The 20,939-nt window shown below is 41.7% G+C and overlaps 1 protein-coding gene across 1 annotated transcript; it reads left to right on the top strand.

The window, feature by feature from the left end:
- Positions 1–468: 468 nt before the first annotated feature.
- LOC139400610 (transport and Golgi organization protein 1 homolog) lies at positions 469–20,475 on the top strand (the record flags this gene model as incomplete). The annotated part of the gene is given in 27 exon segments (XM_071145361.1): positions 469–602; positions 2,214–2,300; positions 2,434–4,561; positions 4,843–5,145; positions 5,236–5,369; positions 7,109–7,234; positions 7,359–7,380; positions 7,505–7,593; positions 7,699–7,776; positions 7,906–8,016; positions 8,466–8,537; positions 9,687–9,791; positions 9,909–10,031; positions 10,206–10,287; positions 12,233–12,285; positions 12,409–12,499; positions 12,577–12,715; positions 12,896–13,090; positions 13,280–13,345; positions 14,776–14,864; positions 15,250–15,293; positions 15,295–15,320; positions 18,264–18,415; positions 18,521–18,567; positions 19,702–19,749; positions 19,751–20,051; positions 20,195–20,475. Coding segments are annotated over 27 exon segments (5,126 nt in total), but the record flags the coding sequence as incomplete, so codon positions are not given.
- Positions 20,476–20,939: the final 464 nt, after the last annotated feature.

Here is a 20,939-nt window from a genome sequence, read left to right as displayed (position 1 = left end):
GAGGAATGGGAAAAAATTTCAGTCTCTCGATGTGCAAAACTGATAGAGACATACCCCAAGCGACTTACAGCTGTAATCGCAGCAAAAGGTGGCGCTACAAAGTATTAACTTAAGGGGGCTGAATAATTTTGCACGCCCAATTTTTCAGTTTTTGATTTGTTAAAAAAGTTTGAAATATCCAATAAATGTCGTTCCACTTCATGATTGTGTCCCACTTGTTGTTGATTCTTCACAAAAAAATACAGTTTTATATCTTTATGTTTGAAGCCTGAAATGTGGCAAAAGGTCGCAAAGTTCAAGGGGGCCGACTACTTTCGCAAGGCACTGTAAAACAAGGCTTACTTTAGTGATTTGTATTCTATTCACGCTCTGATTGTGCATGGGGCACAAAGGGTGGACGCTGAGGTAATGGGCTGAAATCTTTGGTAGGGGTGAAACAACTGATCTTTGAATCATTCCTCTCCACAGTGCTCTTGTGCCGGGGGAAAGCTTTTAGCGATTTCACCGGACCAGACTGTCGGTTTCTGCCATTTAAAAAAGGAGAGACTATATATGTCTACTATAAACTCTCAAGCCAAAGGACAAATATATGGGCAGGGAGTGTAAGTATGAGTTAATATTTCATTACAGCACCTGTCAAACGTTTGGACACATCTACTCATTCAATGGTTTTACTTTATTTGTACTATTTTCTACATTGTAGCATAATAGTGAAGACATCAACACTTTGGAAAACACATGGAATCATGTAGCAACCAAAAAAGTGTTAAACAAATCAAAATATATTTTAGATTCTTCAAAGAATCCAATGTCTTGATGACTGCTTTGCACACACTTGGCATTCTGTCAACCAGCTTCATGAGGTAGTCACCTGGAATGCATTTCAATTAACAGGTGTGCCTTATTAAAATTTTATTTGTGGAATTTATTTCCTTCTTAATGCGTTTGAGCCAGTTGTGTTGTGACAAGGTTGGGGTGGTATACATAAGATTTGGTAAAATACCAAGTCCATATTATGGCAAGAACAGTGCAGTCGCAAAAACCATCAAGTCCTATGATGAAACTGGCTCTTATGAGGACTGCCACAAGAAAGGAAGACCCAGTGCTACCTCTGCTGCAGAGGATAAGTTCATTAGAGTTAACTGCACCTCATATTGAAGCCCAAGTAAATGCTTCACAGAGTTCAAGTAACAGACATAGCCCAACATCAACTGATCAGAGGAGACTGTGTGAATCGGGCCTTCATTGTTGAATTGCTGCAAAGAAACCACTACTGAAGGACCCTAATAATAATAATAAGAGACTTGCTTGGACCTAGACACATGAGCAATGGACATTTAGACTGGTGGAAATCTGTCCTTTGGTCTGATGAGTACAAATTTGAGAGTTTTGGTTCCAACTGCCGTGTCTTTGTGAGATGCAGAGTAGGTGAACAAATTATCTCGACTTGTGTGGTTCCCACCGTGAAGCATGGAAGAGGTGTGGGGGTGCTATGCTGGTGACACTGTCTGTGATTTATTTAGAATTCAAGGCTCACTTAACTGGCATGGCTACCACAGCATTCTGCAGTGATACGCCAACCCATGTGGTTTGTGCTTAGTGGGACTATTATTTGTTCCTCAGCAGGACAATGACCCAACACATCTCCAGGCTGTTTTGGGCTTTTTGTGTGTTTTTTTTTTTTTTGAGTGATGGAGTGCAGCATCAGATGACCTGGCCTCCACAATCTCCCGACCATAACCCAATTTGAGATGGTTTGGGATGAATTGGACCGCAGAGTGAAGGAAAAGCAGCCAACAAGAGCTCAACATATGTGGGAACTCCTTCAAGACTGTTGGAAAAGCATTCCTGGTTCAACAACACCACAAGCATTTTGCGACACCTGCAATAACATCTGCTAAACAAGTGTATGTGACCAATAAAATTTGATTTGATTTGGGCTACTTTGAAGAATATCAAATATATTTAGATATTTTTTTGTACACTTTTTGGGGGTTACTACATGATTCCATATGTGTTATTTCATAGTTTTGATGTCTTCACTATTATTCTACAATGTAGAAAATAAAGAAAAACTCTTGAATGAGTAGGTGTGTCCAAACTTTTTTACTGGTACTTTATGTGATAACATTGCAGTCTAGAAGGAATGTTGAAGCTTTTTCTGTTTTGTTAACATGTTTCATTCTCTGTTTTGTTTCCATTTCTTACAATAGGTTGGTAACCACTTTGGTTACTTCAATAAGGACCAACTCGTAATCAATCACATATACACTGAAAAAGAATTGGAGATTCCTGCTGAGGTAAGTCAATAAATAGATGTAGGCCTAGTTCACTACTGCCAATGCATCATCGCTTAAAACATTATCTGGAATGACTGAACTTCTTTCTGAAATAGGTAGTATGACTCAAACAATGTTTTCTTTTTCTTTTCAGGAAACCAACTTTGTTTGCTTTGACACTGAACACGATAAGTTTGACAGTTATGACATTGATTCACTGTTAGGTTCCTCTTTATTGTTAACAGACCAGGAGGAATCTGTGCAAGTAGCCACAGAGACTTTTTACCTTAACAAAAGTGCTGAGAGCACCACGGTGGAAGTGGATGAGCCTCCACCTGAATTGACATTGTTAGAAAATGATGAGATTGATAGGGATGTTCCTGAGGACATTGATAAGGTTGTAGAGGTTCTAGATAATGATGATCTGAGACATTTTGAGGCTTTAGAGTCCTCTCTGCCTCACCCTGAAACTCTTGACACAAAAGGAGTGGAATATAACACTGTACTTGAGACCACAGCTGAGAGGATCAAAGATTACCTTCAGAAAGATCAGCAGAGGACAGAGGACTCTGTGCCGTACAGTGTTGTTGAACCAGAGGAAGGTGAGATCAAAGAAACCCCCTCAGAACCTCTATCCAAAGATGATCCTGAATTAGAAAATGCACCTGATGGTTTTTCAGAAGGCAGACCTATTCCGGAGTTAAAAACCACACTTGGAATAACTTTTGATGCTGTCACTTCTAATGATGAGGAAAGTGACAAGACTGAATATCAGCAGGATGAGGAAAGTGATTATCATCTCAGAGAAACTCCATTGCTGGCTTTTTCTGAAGAAAGTTCTAATTTGGAACACGAGAACATTCTGGAATCTGATCATACAGATGAGGAAGACAGTCTATCAGAGGTACCTCATACACAGAAACAGGACTCCAAGGACAATAACCTGTGGTCTGCATTTGGTGATACAGTTTTTAACGTTGTCAGTGGTGGGGAAAGAATAGCTCATGTTGCCAGTTCAGAGGAAAATGAGGAGGATGACGAAGGTGAGATTACACCAGAGCAGCCTCCCAAAATTGAAGAACCCAAGGAGTCATTTGGCTGTTCTACTTCCTCTGAGCTAATCTTTGAGCAACCTGCAGACTCTAATTTCAGTGAGGATGCTGTCAAAGTACCTGATGAGGATTCTCAGATGTTGCAGTTTGAGGATGAATCTGAAGAAGCTGACATTGAACCTTCAACACCTCCTGCTTATGAGGCAGGACACACTGAGGCTTTAGCAGAGAATCTTACAGTAGATGACAGCCCAGTCCCTAAACAGCTCTCACAGACAGACATGCTCTCAGACTTTGATAGTAAAATTAACGAATTAGAGCTGAAACAAGCTGTTGAAGAACTCCCCATACAAAAAGAGGAGTCAATAGATTTCTCACAAGTAGAGAATACATTTAAACAGGGTGGTACAGAGCTTTTTAGACTATTGCGAGAACCATACCAGAAGATCCCGGATCCAAGTAAAAACACAATGGTGAAAGAGAGCCATCTTGAACTCCCCATAGAGGAGGATGATTCAATACACCTAGTGGGGGAAGAGATTGAGGAAGAGTTGCTAGAGGATGAAAATGTGGTATTGTCTTCATCCAAAACTGAGCACACTGATGAAAATGACACAGAAAGTCTATCTGAATTTGGGTCAGAGCAACCCAATAATTATACACAAACCGATGTTGTATCCAGTGATGTGTTGGATGTGGTCCAACACGACGAGGCTATTGACATAGAACCTGAGGTGCATGAGACTGAAAATGATGCTGAAAGCCACACACCCTCACTTAAAGATAAAGTTCTGGATCCCCTTCAAAAAAAGGAGATGGAATACAGTGACAATGTGTTGAGGCTGACACTATTGCGAGACCACTTCAAGGAGGAGGATAAGGAGCGCCTCCAAAATATTCTAGGTCTTCAGAATCTCTTTAGGGTGGAGTTCCTGTTTTCTGACCTGGAGCTGAAGGCTGCCTGGCTGTCCCAGACAAACACCAGTAAGGACATTGAAAAGGTGCTGGAAGCCATTTTGGAAGCCTCTGAAACCCCAATCCTGGATGAGATTGAGAGGATGCTGGATGCCCAGGAGAACGCTGACCTGCAGCAGGAGGCTGGTGAGTTTGTTGAGGAAGTTTCCATCTTGGACGACTTCCAGGAATTGGTGTTCACCCTGAGTCAGAAGTACTCAACGGCCAGAAACAGTGCTCCCATGGCAGTGGGCAGTCAACTACACCCTGACACAGGTAATATTTTTTTTTTCAGCTTATGTTCATGTCAGAGTATAGGAGGATTAAAACCTTTTGTTAAATAAATATTTAGAAAGTCTCATTACATTGCTAATGACGTGATAATAATGCCTGGAGATTTGGTTTGCAGAATAAGCTGTATTTAAGAAATGCCCAAGAAGTACAACAAAGTAAATAGTAATCTGTTGACAGAACAAATACACTTCCTGACAATTACAGTTAGATTGTAATGCATGAACATTTACTCACTGTTTGCACCTCTCTGAATGTTTCAAAAGATGGGGATATGTCTGATGATGCGGAGGAAGAGAAGACATTCCCGCAGTCTGTGGAGGACATAAACAAGGACAACCTCACTGTGACAGAGACGGGTGAAGAGACTAAGGCACCTGAGAAGCCTGCCCATGATGGTCACAAGATACCAGATATGGGCATTGAGGAGGATAGTGGGTACTTGAACAGAAACAAAGACAATCAGGCAAGCTCTAAAACTCCAGAAGAAATCCAGAGGGGCCCTCAAACTATTTTGGAAAATACATTGGACATGGGACTTAGCGTAGACATGGATCACCCTCCCTCAGGTAGGTGTTCATTATATTTCCCTACTTTTGAAATTGTGGTGAGATGTAAACTGTATGCATTAACCTAATTTGCTTGTGCTGTATTTCCAGGCTCTCTGGAGTCACCTCCTGTCACTGATTTCCATGAAGATGAGCAGAGTGGTTCATCATTCGTATCAGTGCTAATTTTATCTGGTCATCTCATCACCCTGTTTTATGAGTATCTTGGAATATATGGTGTTATGGTAAGTTACCTCATGTATTTCTCTCTTGTGAATGGGCTTTCCTTTCCATTGTAATTGACTAATTGCCTGCATGTAGTGCTTAGGACTCAAGTATTCATACTTATTTTATTATTGCTGGGACAATGCATGTATTATTTTTATTTGGGGGGGCATTTGCCATGCTGACAGCGTTACCCAACCCTTCCCCTTTTTTTCAACTGGTAGTTGAGTACAGCACCGTTTCCGTTAAATTAAACGTTCCAGAACGTAAAAACGTACTGAATGCAGCCCAGGTTCAGTGATCCTTTCCCATTTTTTTGTAGACGTGTTCTAGTGAAGTGTAGGCTGAAGTTAAGTGTCCACAGCCGGTGTTTTGCTTATTGAGTGGGATATAAATGATCCCGCTACTCGTTTTACCAGGCTTTGCGTAGAGTAATCGCGTTCAGAACTCTAAAAGGAGGCTAGTAGACATGTTGTTGGCGAAGCAGAGTCAGCATTGGCAAGCTAACCTTCAAGCTTAGGTTATAGTAGCTAGAAAGATAGGTACATATTGTCCTCTCCTGGGTAAATAGAACCACGATGAAGGATCCTCTCCAGTAGTCGACAACGTTGATCAGTTGGTGAAATTAGGATTTTCGGGTTTACGCAAACGACTTGCATTGCAAGTCACAAGCCAAACTAACTTGATAGCCAGCTCAGCTGTCAAAGTAACGTACAGTAGCGATGGATTCGGAAGAAACAACCCCATTACCCACTTTGCCCCTGATGACAGAATTTGATCAACTGTCTGTCTTGTACTGTCTTGTACTTCAATATGCAAGTAGTTGGCTACAATGTAGCTAGCTGGCAAGTCAAGTCTTAGGCCGCCATATGGCTGGCTGGCTAGCTACATTTGAAACTGAATCTTGTTGGCAACTTCATTGTCTTGGGGAATGATTTTGTCCAACAATACCTAATGCATTTCCCAAATAGTTGCAGCCTAGAATGGGTCACTTGATTGCTCTTAGTTTAGATTTTTTTCGAAGTGGAAGTTGCCTGTCCTCTTCCTCATTAAAAAAAATGGCTCACTTTCCAGACTAGCAGTATCTGTTCTTCCTGTATCTGGGTCTCAGATCGAGAGGTGCCTTCAAGTTGTTGAATTTTGCTCTGACAGCTTCCCCTTACATAACTATCACCTGAGGTTACATGCCATTCAAATCTACACATGGCTCATGTCTAGTGATATGTTATGTAATCATCTGTTTTGTTTATTGGCCATTTTACAGGGTGAAAGGCTACATGATGCAATCTTTTGCACTCTAAATCCACATAGGCCTAAGGCTTGTTAGTTAGATCCAATCTGTGGTGATTCATTTAGCTATTCCCTGAATTTCACTGAGAGACTGCGATGGAAGTTCTGTATTGTGCAAAGGTCACCATGGATGGACAGTGTTAGGACCCCAGGCCAATCCAATCCCAATTGATTACATAAGGTCAAGGCAAATCTTCTCTCTATTGATTTTGATCAACACTAGGTTATAGTCTATGTCTATTTCTAAACCCACCTTGATTTGATCTGATCTTTGCATTGACCTAGAGGGTGGTCAGTGGGATATCCATTAGCCATGCTTGTAAATGGAACACTGGAATGCCTGATGGTTTAGTTCAATGTTTTTAACATCACTTATTTTCATCTGTCATCTCAGGCCAACTATTACCCAACTTATTTGCTAAGCCTGACATGTGCTGTCGTAATACTGATTGGACCTGTCTCTCCCCAGATGGTCACCAGTCTGCCAGAGCACTGGAAGCCAGGTCCAGACTTCTACAGCGTGTTCTGTGAACCCGTGCTGGTCACTGCAGGTGCCGGGGTCATCGGCTTCCTCTTCTGGAGGAGCATTCTATCTGTAAGTCGTTGTTGCACAGTTACCGCTTTCATAATTTCTGATTGCTTTATGTTATTCTATGATGTATTGTATGCTACCATTGAGGAGGCTGTTTGCTGCCACTTTTTTGTTTTCCTCCTCACAGGTCAAAAGCAAGTCATATCTAAGTAAGTTCTTCTCTCTGGCTATTTAGGGTGCATAGTGAATCCTCATTCATATTGCTTACAGGCTGTTGTCCTTGTCACGTGTAAACCATGTCTGATTTCATATTCTCGTCATGTATTTTTTTAGTTACTGAAAAAGAGCTGGTGGACAGGATGATAATGCTTGAACAAGAGAAGAAGGAGATACTCCAAAAGGTCGCTGAAGTGCGGCAACGGGTAAGTTGCAGAGACTTTTCACTGACTAAGATCCAGAATTTTGAGTTCAATGTGAATTAAGGGACATAATGTTTTGACAGTATATTTCTACTGGGTTCCCCTTAGGGCGAAGAACTTAAAGAAAATCAAAAGCTGTCTGAAAAATCTGCCACTTTATCTCTGGAGAAGATCCAGGATTTGGAGGTGTCTCTGAGAAATATTATCTTGATCACATGTCATTGTCATGTTGACAATTATTTAATTTTTTATTATAATTGTTTTCTTCTCCATAGTGTTTAAATTGACTACGCATTTTCTTTTTCTATCCAATAGAATATTGTGCAAGAGATGGAGAGACAAAATGAGCGCCTGGATGAGGAAAATCACTTACTCGCCATATCCTTTGACAAAGAGCGGGCCAATACTGCGAAACATGAAGATATGGTGAGTAGTATTGAGCGATTTGGCTGTAATTAAAATGTTTCAGAACAACCAATTCTCTGATGTCGGTTCAATTATTTGAATCCCATTAAGTTAGTTTATTATGTGAGCTCAATGTGCCGTTTCTCTAGAGAGAAATCAAATGAAGCACAAACTTTGGGACGTTGTAGTTTTCAACAGGCAAATAAATATTCAACATAGTTTAGTGCAGAAAATGTGGTAATTGACTAAAATGACCACAATCCATTACAGCTACCTGGACTTGTGCGGGCAGTCACAGAGAGAAAGTGACAGCCTGCAAACAAAAGAGACACCCTAGAGAGCAGTTGCTTTCGTGATGTAGACAGCATAGGCAGCTACTATTAGCCAGCTACTATCCTAAATAGGATGGCTCGTTGATGAGCACAGAGAAAGATGGTTGTCATTATGTTTATCATTATCTTTGCCCATAGATGTCCGAAATGGACAAAACCATTGAGAAGTTGAAGCGCAGCAAGAAGAAGACCCAGGACGCACTCTCCAAGGTATATGTCATATACGTGAACATGCCCAATGAAAATATGTCAATTATATTAATACCCCCTCCTTTTTCGAACATTCTGTTAAAAATCGCGCAACTTTTCAGCGTCCTGCTACTCATGCCAGGAATATAGTATATGCATATGATTAGTATGTGTGGATAGAAAACACTCTGAAGTTTCTAAAACTGGTTAAATCACGGCTGTGACTATAACAGATCGTGTGTTTCATTGAAAAACGCAAGAAAAACTGCTCTCTGAAAGCTAAAAATAATTTCCATAAGTCACTTTCATGGGTTGTTAAAAGAGGACAAAATTTAATATCGACCTGCATGCAATTCATACAAATTCCACACGATGTCGCCATTGTCGTCATTTTCAATTGAATTTTTTGTTGGAAAATCCAACTATCTGGCTTCCGTTTCTTCCAGTCTCCACCAGGACGCTGTAAATGTGGACATTGGCAGCCATTGATTTGCAGACGAGGAGCTATTGAATATACATCGCCCTGTAATCATTTTGATAGATTATAAACGTTTACTAATACCTAAAGTTGGATTACAAAAGGATTTCGAAGTGTTTTGTGAAAGTTTATCGTCGACTTTTTTCATTTTAAAAAATGACGCAGCGTTTAAAAACAATGTTTTTTTCTGAATGACACAGCTTCCATAGAAAGCTATTTTGGGTATATATGGACCGATTTAAACGAAAAAAAGACCCAATAGTGATGTTTATGGGGCATATAGGAGTGCCAAGAAAGAAGCTCGTCAAAGGTAATGAATGTTTTATATTTTATTTCTGCGTTTTGTGCTGCGTCGGATAAGCAGAGTCTTTGTTTACGTCGCATTCAGGCATTTTGAGGTGGTGCATGCTATCAGATAATACCTTCTCATGCTTTCGCCGAAAAGCATTTTAAAAATCTGACTTGTTGGCTAGGTTCACAACGAGTGTAGCTTTAATTCAATACCCTGCTTGTGAATTTTGATCAAGGTTTGAGTTTTAACGAGTACATTTAGCATTTAGCGTAGCGCATTTGCATTTCCAGGTGCCTACTTGAGACATATGCGTCTCAAGTAGAATCAAGAAGTTAACATTGCAACAATCAAATGTAAAGTGTTTATTTCCTTTTAATTATCCTTATCATTGAATCTGTAGTCTACCATTCTGATGGATGAAGTCAAGCTCCGTGAAGATGCCCGGAATGTCCAGCACCAGGTTCTGGAGAAGGATATTGCCACCCTGAAGGAGGAGAACCTCTCGGTGAGTACCAATATGGAACAACGATTCACAATTTAAGCCTCAAGACATTGTGTAGGACTCATTGGCCATGCAGTGCCTGCATAGCATTGTCCTTATGACCTAATTTCCTTGTTACAGCTGCACCATGCTGCCAAGTTGTGGGAGGAGAAGCACAGGGAGACAAGAGAGCAGATCAAAGTCTACCACAAGTCTCAGAAAGACCTGGAGGATTCCCTCGTTCAAAAGGACCACAACGTTGAGGTTTGTTTTTTACACGTTACGATATTGTTACACACATCAATTCCTGTTCACACCTTCTCAAATGTACCTTGATGACAAAGAAACATGTCACCTTTATTATGTTCCAAAAAAATACTTCTTGACTGATTCCAGGGGAAAAGTGTCTCAATTGGTGCTTCTCAACCTCTCTGGCAGGTTCTGTCTGACCTGCTAGGAGACCTGGAGGCCTGCGATGACCTGAAAGGTGGAGTTGTGGCTAACGGGGAAGCCTTTAACGGTAAGTCACCTGACACTGTGTCCTTATCAGAGGAGGCTGGTGGGAGGAGCTATAGGAGGATGGGCTCCGTGTAATGGCTGGAATGGAATGAAAAACATGGAAACAGTGTGCTTGACTCCGTTCCGTTTACGCCATTATAGTGAGATGGTCCTCCTATAGCTCCTCCCACCAGCCTTCTCTGATTAGGATACTGTCATGTGATTTGGTCTTATGTAGCAACATTTTAAATCGTTTTTACATTGGATTAAGGTAGAGACTTGGAGCAACAAAATGGTATTTCAAACACTACAGTTGAGGAACAATGGGAAAGTAATTCTGCTTTGAAAGTTAATAAGCTTGTAACTCATACTGGAGAGCTCTTCTTTGTCTATACCCATTCAGCATTGTTCACACCCTCTTTAACCTTAGCCCCACCCATCTCTTTAAGGATTCACATGTGAGGTCGTGTACTAAACTACCAAAGATTTCAAGACTAAAGGCTGGTTTACACTACGTCTATCGACATGTCTGTAGACAGTTGTCGCGGTGACATGAACATTCTATTATGAAGAGAAAATCGAATCACAAAAAACGACAGGCCGCATGACATCAGCAGCCTGGTGGTCCAAAATAGCATAATTGGTGTATTTTAACACCAATAAACCCAACCATTTAAAAATGGAATTTTGTATATGTCAATCTAGCAAACCAAGAACATTTCTAAACATTGGTTTGGTTTGTTTCTAGCTTGTTAGTTGGCTAGCCAGTTCAAATAATGACCATATCATATACCTGACAAAGTCTTAACTTTAGCTAATTAGTATTCATTATTACAGGAAAATAAACTCACAACAAAATCATTATATACAAATTAAGAAAATAGCTTACGGATATTAGTGTGACGAAGTAAAAGCAGGGTATTCTACTGGAGAATTTTAGTACTTGGACAGTGTCTCGCTGGCCTAACGTTATATCCTAATTTGGACTTTTATGCAGGTCATGTTCTTCACGTCTCTGGTGATCACACACATATCAAATAAAATCTGGTTACTTGCATAGTGGAGACTTTTGTTTAGCTAGCTAAACAATTAACCATAATCCAAACTCATAACGTTACTACCTTGCATGAATCCCCTGGTAGCTAAAACTAACCAACTAGTTCAATGTTAACCTAGCTAGCTAACATTAGGCTATAACTAGAAATGCAAATGCGTCTGCGATATGAATAATATTATTACACAGATCAATCACTTAACATTAGTTGGCGATCCAGCCAGCTAACGTTAGCTAGCTAACAATATGCTTTATTTTGCAATGAGAAAACGACTTTCTGACAATTAGAAACATATATCTGAAAATAGTTTCCCTTAATTTGAAGATGTATAAAACACCTGTCTCCAGAATACAACAGCCTTCAATGTGTTCTATTTTCGACTGCCTCTGCATATTTGCAATCAAACCACAGAATTTTCTCCATCTACTTAGCTATCATACTCTGCTTCCACCGGACAGTCCACTGATTTCAAAACTTGGTCCTCCTAAAAGTGGAGAGCATCTTTTCAAAAAAGCTGCGTTAGAAAGGATTACTTACACATACTGAGAAGCTCATGTTATAGACCAAAGCGTGCTACATGGCAGACCAATCCGAACTCGTTTCATGGCGCGTCCAGCTCATCCATTATCTCAGCCAATCAAGACTAGAGGGAAGGTTCCTTCCTTTTTCTGTGGCTAAACTAACTCGGCTCGTAGTTTACCATTTTTACTCGTATTTACGGATGGTATACAAGTTTGTTATTAAGGCACATGGAAGTTCACATACCAGAAGGCATTTTGCAAAAAAGAAAACGCATTTTGATAGTTATACATGATAGTTATACATTCAAATGCCTCTCCTGTGAATTATTGACATGGTACATACGCCTACTTTCCTGAAACGTGTCACTGTGTTTACTATTATTTGTTTCAGACAAGCAGACCATCATCCAAAACCGCATTAAGCAAATGATGGTCGTCTCTCGGGTAAGACTGAGTTCTTTCTTGAACAGACCCAGATTTCTGTGTACCTGAAGGCAGGTAAAACTTGTGCTCAGAACCAAGAAGTGTGTCAACTCTTGCACTAACTGTTGGCAGAACTTTCCACAGGTCCAGACCACTCTGTCTGTTGTGGAGGAAGAGCGCGATCGCTTCATGACCAAGCTGCTGAACGAAGAGAAGTCCAGGAAAGAGCTGGAAGGTATGTCCCAGCAACTAGAATTTGATATGCATCACTCCCTTTTCTCTCTCAACACTGTCAACTTGTTTTCGCCACAGAGCAATTTCAGAAGCTGGAGCATGACATCTTGTTGGTGAAAAGTGACAAGAACCACATGGAGAACCAGTACAAGACCCTGCAGCAGAAGAATGACATCATGACCGAGATGTACCAGCAGAAGGAGAACGCTTTGCAGCAGTAAGTAGAATCAGAAGTGGTGCAGTTCATGCATTAATACTTTAGTAGGGTTTGTTCTCCATGGTTCCACAGCATTAAAAAAAAAATCATTGTCTTTTACTGTATTCTTTTACTGTGAGGTTTGAGGTTTTCAAATGGGCTTAAAGTAGAGTTTGATTTAATTTGTGTGTCGCCTTACAGGAAGCTGACCAAGGAGGAGTTTGAGCGCCCCAACAAGGAAGACCGGCTGACGAAGGTGGACAGCAAGGCCCTAGAGGAGGAGGTCAAGGTGTGTAGGCAGCGCGTTAAAGAGATCCAGGATAAGCTGAAACGGACCGAGAAGTCCTACAAAGCCCAGATCATTAAGCAGGAGCAGAAATCTCACGAGAACTGGGTTTGTACAATACAACTTTTTTTTTGTCCATTTGTTAAAGAAACAACATGTCTCATTTCTCAACCCCCATCGATGGCACATACATTAGGATCAGGACATTTTTTTTTAAGTATTCTGTTTGGCCAGTCATTTGTAAGGTGAATTTAGTCCAAAACAGGAGATTTTAAATGTCTATTCCTTCTCTCTAGGCGAATTGCACGCGCCGCAGAGCGAGCTATGTTCAACGAGAAGAAGGAAAACATTCACCTTCATAACTTGTGAGTGCAACACTAATACAACAGACTCAATTGGGCTATACCAATGCAGGGCTCAAGGCTTATTTAGTTGATGGCACCAGCACATGATTTGGTTGCATACATTTTTCACCACTGCACGGATATAATGACCTGATCTGTGTCCCATAATGTACCTGCATTCCATACAGAACCAGGCTAATAATGACTAGCCATCTTTACATTAGCATGCCCTTGAGTTCTAACATTGATTTGGATAGATTTACTCAGGGTGCAATGTGACTTTTTTGTCAGTGGAAGTTTATAAATCCATTGAGATGCATGCTTTCTCTCTCTATTCAGCTAGTAATAGGCTACATTTGGTTATTAATGAATGATATATTAAAAAGCTGTATGATATAATTTTGCAATGTAAGACATTGCTCTGTTTGTTAGAATTGCGGAAATGTATTTTCTAAAGTAAGCCTGTAAAATATTATTTTACATTTAAAAATAGTATGTTGTCCCTTAATCAAGACAGACTGCTTTTTGAAGGAGAGTTCAATATGTCTACAGTAGGCTAGCCAAGACGAGTGCTAGTTGTCTTTGTAGCTTTCTTTTTTGTTCACTATCAACAGTAGCCAGTAGAATATATTTTTTATCCAGTGACAAGCGAACTGAGATGGTATTCTAGGATTCAAAAAGTAAGATATTTCTTCTAACACATCCAGGGAATGCATGATTGGTATTTTGATGTGAAACCTGTCCAATTAGGATCCAAAATGATCCAATATGTCTGCCTACACAGCTTGACCTAGGCTATATTATTCACCACCTGAGGAAGTGGAAACTCAAAACACTTATCTAGATTGCTAACTCTAAATATGTTAATGTTACTAGATAGCTAATTTATTAGCAAATGTAATGTCTTACAAAAGATTTCCAGCACTAGGCCCGTCCAGGCTACTGGATGTAGCCCTATTCACTGCAAATGGTGCACTCCACCGGCGCATCAAAACCATGTACTACATAGCCTACTCCGGTTGTTAAGTGGTGCCATGAGCTCCATATTGAGAGCTGAGAAATGTAATTGTATACTCACAGAAAGCTGTGACTCTCCTCTCTGTAACTAGAACAACAGTAGCTGCTTTGCAAACGGCCTTTTTCCGAATTGCATTTTAAGCAGCGGTCATATGGTTGTGCTAATTAGAATGCGCACCTCACCTATTGCTCACTCAAAATGGAGACAGGCAGATCCTTTCATTTGGTTCATTTTTGGTCAATATCACATTTACTTTTTGAATGAGTCATAATAGTAAAGTAAAAAGAGAAGCATTGTGAACCAAAGGTTGCACTGCCAAGTCGAAGGGCCACAAATGCAAGTGTTTTGGTCACAGTTTTGCAAGCTGTATTAGTCTAGATTTGGAGGTACAGTTTTGAGAATCTAAATGCCTGGTCTCTTTTTTTCACCCTAGACTGACTTCCATGTCCAGCAAGCTGAATGAGCTCCGTAGGCCTCTGTTCAAGCCCACCCTTGGGATGGCTCCCATGCCTCTCCGACAAGGTAAGAACCAATCCTCAGTTCACGTTATTTAGTGCTGGCGACTGGCACGTCTGCATTCAGTAAGGGAAAATTGTCAGAACATATCTTGCAGATAGAAATGAAATGAATAGGGCTGATATGACACTATTCTTGAGGACAGAGAATCATATTTCTATCTGAACGTTCTGTAACGTTCCTGGACATTTCTATTGTCTTGTCGGTTGGATATCAGCTGTGACTGCGTTTCAAATTAGATCTTGGACTTTTTGACTGTCTGATACCCCATCTGCTGTTTGACTTCCACCCTCTGAAATGCATGTTTTCCTGAGGTTTTGACTTGTATTCCTTGCAGCTGGTCCAATGTGGAGAGACGGACAGTGTTTTGTTAAATGGTTTTGCTAAACAGGTGATTAGTACGGGCCCTCACCTGTGAGTGGAGGTGCCCCTTCCCCCTCCTCTCATGATAGAAGTTCACGGGTGCCCCCCCTGTGGGGTGAAGGAACGAGCCCTATCGGGAGTCTCCTGAACCCCCGGCCCGGACAGCCTTGGCCCTGCTGATTGGCTGAGCAGTACCATCCCTCAGCCAATCAAACCCCCCTTGTTCACCCTTGTATGCCCTGACTCCCCGCTTTCTTTTTCACCTTTCCTTTTCCCTGTCTTTACCTCCGCTGTGGTGTTTCAATAATTCACTTATTTTTCTTCCTACTGCTCTCATCCTGCTCCTTACTGGTACCCACCTCTGACCTTTTCCTCTTCCTAATGTTTGTCTTCTGATTACGTCCTCTCTGATTTTCAAAGACATTCTTTCCTGTCTCTTTCACTGCCATCTTTTCTCCCTCTACTGCCATCTTTCTCACCCGTGTTTGCGTGTCCAGACGACCCAGAATACTCCTATGCCCCTGTTTGCTTTCACAATTTGGAATAACCGCTCTTGCATGCCTCTTGCTCTTTCAGTATTATGGTGGAGTTTTTGTTGTGTTCAGCTGTTGTGTGTGGAACTCGTTAGGTTACAAAAGCTTCAGCCTTTGCTTTCCCTTGTGGGATTACTGCATTCCATACATTTTTATGTTTAAAATATACACTACCGTTCAAAAGTTTGGGGTCACTTAGAAATGTCCTTGTTTTTGAAAGAAAAGCATTTATTTTTGTCCATTTAAAATAACATCAAATTGACCAGAAATACAGTGTCTACATTAATGTTGTAAATGACTATTGTAGCTGGAAAGTGTTTATTTTTTTTTTATATATTTTTTTTTAATGGAATATCTACATAGGCGTACAGAGGCCCATTATCAGTAACCATCACTCCTGTGTTCCAATGGCACGTTGTGTTAGCTAATCCAAGTGTATAATTTTAAAAGGCTAATTGATCTTTAGAAAACCCCTTTGCAAGTATGTTAGCACAGCTGAAAACTGTTGTTCTGATTAAGGAAGCAATAAAATTGGCCTCCTTTTAGACTAGTTGAGTATCTGGAGCATCAGCATTTGTGGGTTCGATTACAGGCTCAAAATGGCCAGAAACGAAGCACTTTCTTCTGAATCTCGCCAGTCTATTCTTGTTCTGAGAAATGAAGGCTATTCCTTGTGAGAAATTGTCAAGACACTGAATATCTCGCACAACGCAGTGTACTACTCCCTTCACAGAACAGCGCAAACTGGCTCTAACCAGAATAGAAAGGAGTGGGAGGCCCCGGTTCACAACTGAGCAAGAGAACAAGTACATTAGTGTCTAGTTTGAGAAACAGACGCCTCACACGTTGAGGAACTGGCAACTTCATTAAATAGTACCCGCAAAACACCAGTCTCAACAGTGAAGAGGAGACTCCGGGATGCTGGCCATTTTGAGCCTGTACTCGAACCACGCAGCCGTTATACTGCTCAGGAAGGAGACGCATTCTGTCTCCTAGAGATGAACTTAATCCTAACCGACTTGTTGAAAAACACGTTTTAATGACTCCAACCTAACTGTATATACACATACACACAGTACCAGTCAGAAGTTTGGACACCTACTCATTCTAGGGTTTTTATTTTTACTATTTTATACATTGTAGAATCATAGTGAAGACATCAAAACTATGAAACAACACATTGAATCATGTAATAACCAAAAGTGTAGCCTCCCTTTGACTTGATGACACCTTTGCACACTCTTGGCATTCTCTCAACCAGCTTCACCTGAAATGCTTTTCCAACAGTCTATTGTTGGCTGCTTTTCCTACACTCTGTGGTCAAACTCATCCCAAACCATCTCAATTGGGTTGAGGTCGGGTGATTGTGGAGGCCAGGCCATCTGATGCAGCACTCCATCACTCTCCTTGGTCAAATAGCCCTTACACAGCCTGGATGTGTGTTGGGTCATTGTCCTGTTGAAAAACAAATGATAGTCCCACTAAGCGCAAACCAGATGGGATGCCGTACCACTGCTGTGGTAGCCATGCTGGTTAAGTGTCCCTTGAATTCTAAATAAATCACAGACCGTGTCACCAGCAAAGCACTATCACACCACACCACCTCCATGCTCCACGGTGGGAACCACACATATGGAGATCATCCGTTCACCTACTCTGCGTCTCAAAAAGACACGAAGGTTGGAACCAAAAACTCTCACATTTGTACTCTTCAGACCAAAGGACAGATTTCTGTCAGTCTCATCTCCATTGCTCTTGTTCATTGGCCCAAGCAAGTCTCTTCTTATTGGTGTCCTTTTAGTGGTTTCTTTGCAGCAATTCGACCATGAAGGCCTGCTTCACGTGGTCTCCTCTGAACAGTTGATGTTGAGATGTGTCTATTACTTGAACTCTGAAGCATTTATTTGGGCTGGTAACTCTAATGAACTTATCCTCTGCAGCAGAGGTAACTCTTGGTCTTTCCTGTGGCGTTTCTCATGAGAGCCAGTTTCATCATAGAGCTTGATGGTTTTTGCGACTGCACTTAAAGAAACTTCAAAAGTTCTTGAAATTTTCCAGATTGACTGATCTTCATGTCTTAAAGTAATGGACTGTTTCTTTTTGCTTATTTGATCTGTTCTTGCCATAATATGGACTTAGCCCTATTTGGTAAAATACCATCTTTATAACACCCCTACCTTGTCACAACACAACTGATTGGCTCAAATGCATTAAGAAGGAAAGAAATTCCACAAATGAACTTTTAACAAGGCACACCTGTTAATTGAAATGCAGTCCAGGTGACTACCTCATGAAGCTGGTTGAGAGAATGCCAAAAGTGTGCAAAGCTGTCATCAAGGCAAAGGGTGGCTTCTTTGAAGAATCTCAAATATTCTGGTACTGGTACTTCTAGTTCTGGAAGAATAATATCCTACCATGACATGACCAAACATTTTCCTCGGACTGCAAATAGACCAGACTTTGCTATAAATAGATGGTAGCATGAACCAGTAACGTGGTCTTGAGTCAGGTGCCTAATGACAACCAGGAGAGCCAAGGTTAGCATTCTAGAAGATTTGACGTTTTACGTTGATGTATCACCGTGTATTTATTGTCCAACAGGACCACGACCTCGCGGCCGTTACCCTCCTGACCACAAACACCCAGTGGCTTCTAGACCTGGTAGGGATTGTATTTTTTGTCAATGAGGGTTGATGTGGTATTATCCCTAATCGAGCCCTTATCCTAAATCTCCTCTAATCATTCTGCCCTTTTTATCCTCCACAGACACCATGGCCCCAAGTACATCCTCACCAAGCGATCTGGGCAGCTCGGTAAGTGTCTCAAATTGACTGAAAATGTCCACAGGTTATTTACTTCCTTATTACGTAACAATGTCAGGAGGGAAAAAGTGACATGGAATTAGAGAAGGAAAGTTTCAACGAAACAAGTCCTTACGGTCTTATGGGCATCTCTCCCCCCTGTTCCTCCATCATGTGGGTGTGTTTGCACTAAACAGACCGCTCCACTAGAGTCACAGGCTGAGGCCCAGGCCTCCACCGAGAACCCAGAGGCAGTGAGTATTATGTTGGAGGCAGCAGTGGCAGGGATGTGGATGTGTGTGTGAGCATGCTTACCCCAGCCGTGGATCAGTGGCTGGAGTGGCAGTCAGTTGGGTAGTGGCTTCACAGGGTTGTCAGACTTAACATTGCTGGCTGGAGTCTGACATGCGTGGTTGCTTGTTTTAAGGAGCTTACAGACGGGCTGCGGTAAACTGAACATTTCTGCCTACTGTGTGTAGATGCCAGCGGTCTCGGTTGTTGTCAGCTCGACGGTTGTGATTTTAAAACATTGGTTGGTTGGCGAGATGGACTCTGCTCAATGGTCAACCATGCATATTTTGAAGCCTTGAGCGTAGAGCCAACGCCGCAGCTCACTGGAGTGAGTACCACGAACGGCGACAATTGCAAAACTGCTTGCCTTTTGCCGCCCTAGTCCCATTGAAGTCTGAAGACCTTTGCCGCTCCCCGTGGCCCGTCTGTAAGCTCCTTTTTATTTTTTCCCTATATTACAACACCCACCCTCCCTCTGACCCCCACTGAATGAATTGGTGACACTGTTCTACAAAGCCATAACTTCAGCACAACTACATGATGGATATCTCAAATGTGTTATCATTTAAAGCTGTGTGTGTTTTGAGGTTAATGCTTTGTGGAAACGGTCCTGATTCTGAATCGGTGTGTAGCACTTGGTTGTGTGATTCTTGTGGGACTGTGTAACTTGACTTATTATTGTGGGATATTGTTGTCTTTCTCACCAGTGCATAATTGTTTGTTTTGTTCTAACCTAACGAAACTGTTTGAATCAGATGAAAGGGACTCTCATTGTTGGTGCCAGCAGCAGGGCTACAAGTACAATGGACCTATTGCTATTCTTTGTTTTAATATTTTTTGTTGTTGTTCCTCTAGAACACTCGACCTCAGGGTCCTGGCTCCCTGCTGGTCTCTCCCATCAGCCCCCCCCCCCGACTCAAGACCCGGCCCCCTCAGACCAGTCATCAGCCATCCCTCCGGACTCTGCTACCGTCCCATTCCCGGACGCCACCACATCCCTCCTCCCCCACCCTTCATGCCTCCCGTGTACCGACCAGACAACGGACACTCAGGCATGATGCCTCCTGGACCCCCACCGCCTAACGGACACCCGTTGATACCACCCGGACATCGGCGTCCAACTCCTGGTGCTTACAGTCCCCCTTCCCCACACAACCGGTACCTTCCTCCACCTTCTCACTATGAACCGGTGCCTCCCCCATTCGGTAGGTGGTGAATTCTGGCCCCCAGCTTTTATCTCAAGTTGAGTCTTTGTTATTCGCATCGCTAACCACAACTGAAATACTATTGTTATGTTGGTACTACAGTGTTATATTTAATTTGTTTGTTCATTTTTCCTTCTACCTAGGTGTTTCCGGCAGCACTCCTATGGCCCGACCCATGGGACCCCCACATACCTACGTGCACTATGGACCACTTGATCACTCCATCCTGCCCCCTGGGGTGGCCCCATACCCTCATGTCGGCCCCAGAGACTTCCCTATGCAGCCACAGGTCCCACATGGCCATGACTCTTCAGTGGGCCCCCAGCCCAGCGCTGGCCCCCAGGGCCAGGGGCAAGACTATAGGTCCCAGCAGGCAACAGCTGCCCCCCAGGACTCAGACAGCTCTGCCATGGCAGAGCCTTAGACACCTACCAACCATTAACGACCCAGCTACATTTAATCAACCAAACAACAGAAGTATCTAAAAAGTTAGTTCCTATTAAAGCATCAGAAAATCAATGTCTTATGTTTCTTGTCTGAAATGTAATAGACTTGAAGAGGAGTAGTACTGAGGCTTGTTACTCTGCAAGAGGTCCTATTGTGCAATAACATTTCTATTGTGTGACTGAGCTTTTTTTTAAAGGTTATGTTGATTTTTGTATTCATTTCACAATGTTATCATGGTTTCCTGTGGAAATTATTATTAAAAAGAAATGGACCCCAAGCTTTTGGGTTGCTTGATCAATCATTTCAGAAGTACCATATTATCTGAGCTCTTCCCAAAACTCTCTTCAGAATGAACTGAAAGGGAAAGTTGAAAGTCAGATGTAATTTACTGTTCTTAGGATATTTTATTAATAAAACTGGTAAAAGATACTGCAGTTTTCT

Source organism: Oncorhynchus clarkii, unplaced genomic scaffold, assembly GCF_045791955.1.
Source record: "Oncorhynchus clarkii lewisi isolate Uvic-CL-2024 unplaced genomic scaffold, UVic_Ocla_1.0 unplaced_contig_4131_pilon_pilon, whole genome shotgun sequence".
In the NCBI taxonomy this organism is placed as follows: domain Eukaryota; kingdom Metazoa; phylum Chordata; class Actinopteri; order Salmoniformes; family Salmonidae; genus Oncorhynchus; species Oncorhynchus clarkii.
The sequence above is the reverse complement of the archived record's forward strand: the minus strand, read 5'-3'. Positions and strand labels throughout refer to the sequence as shown.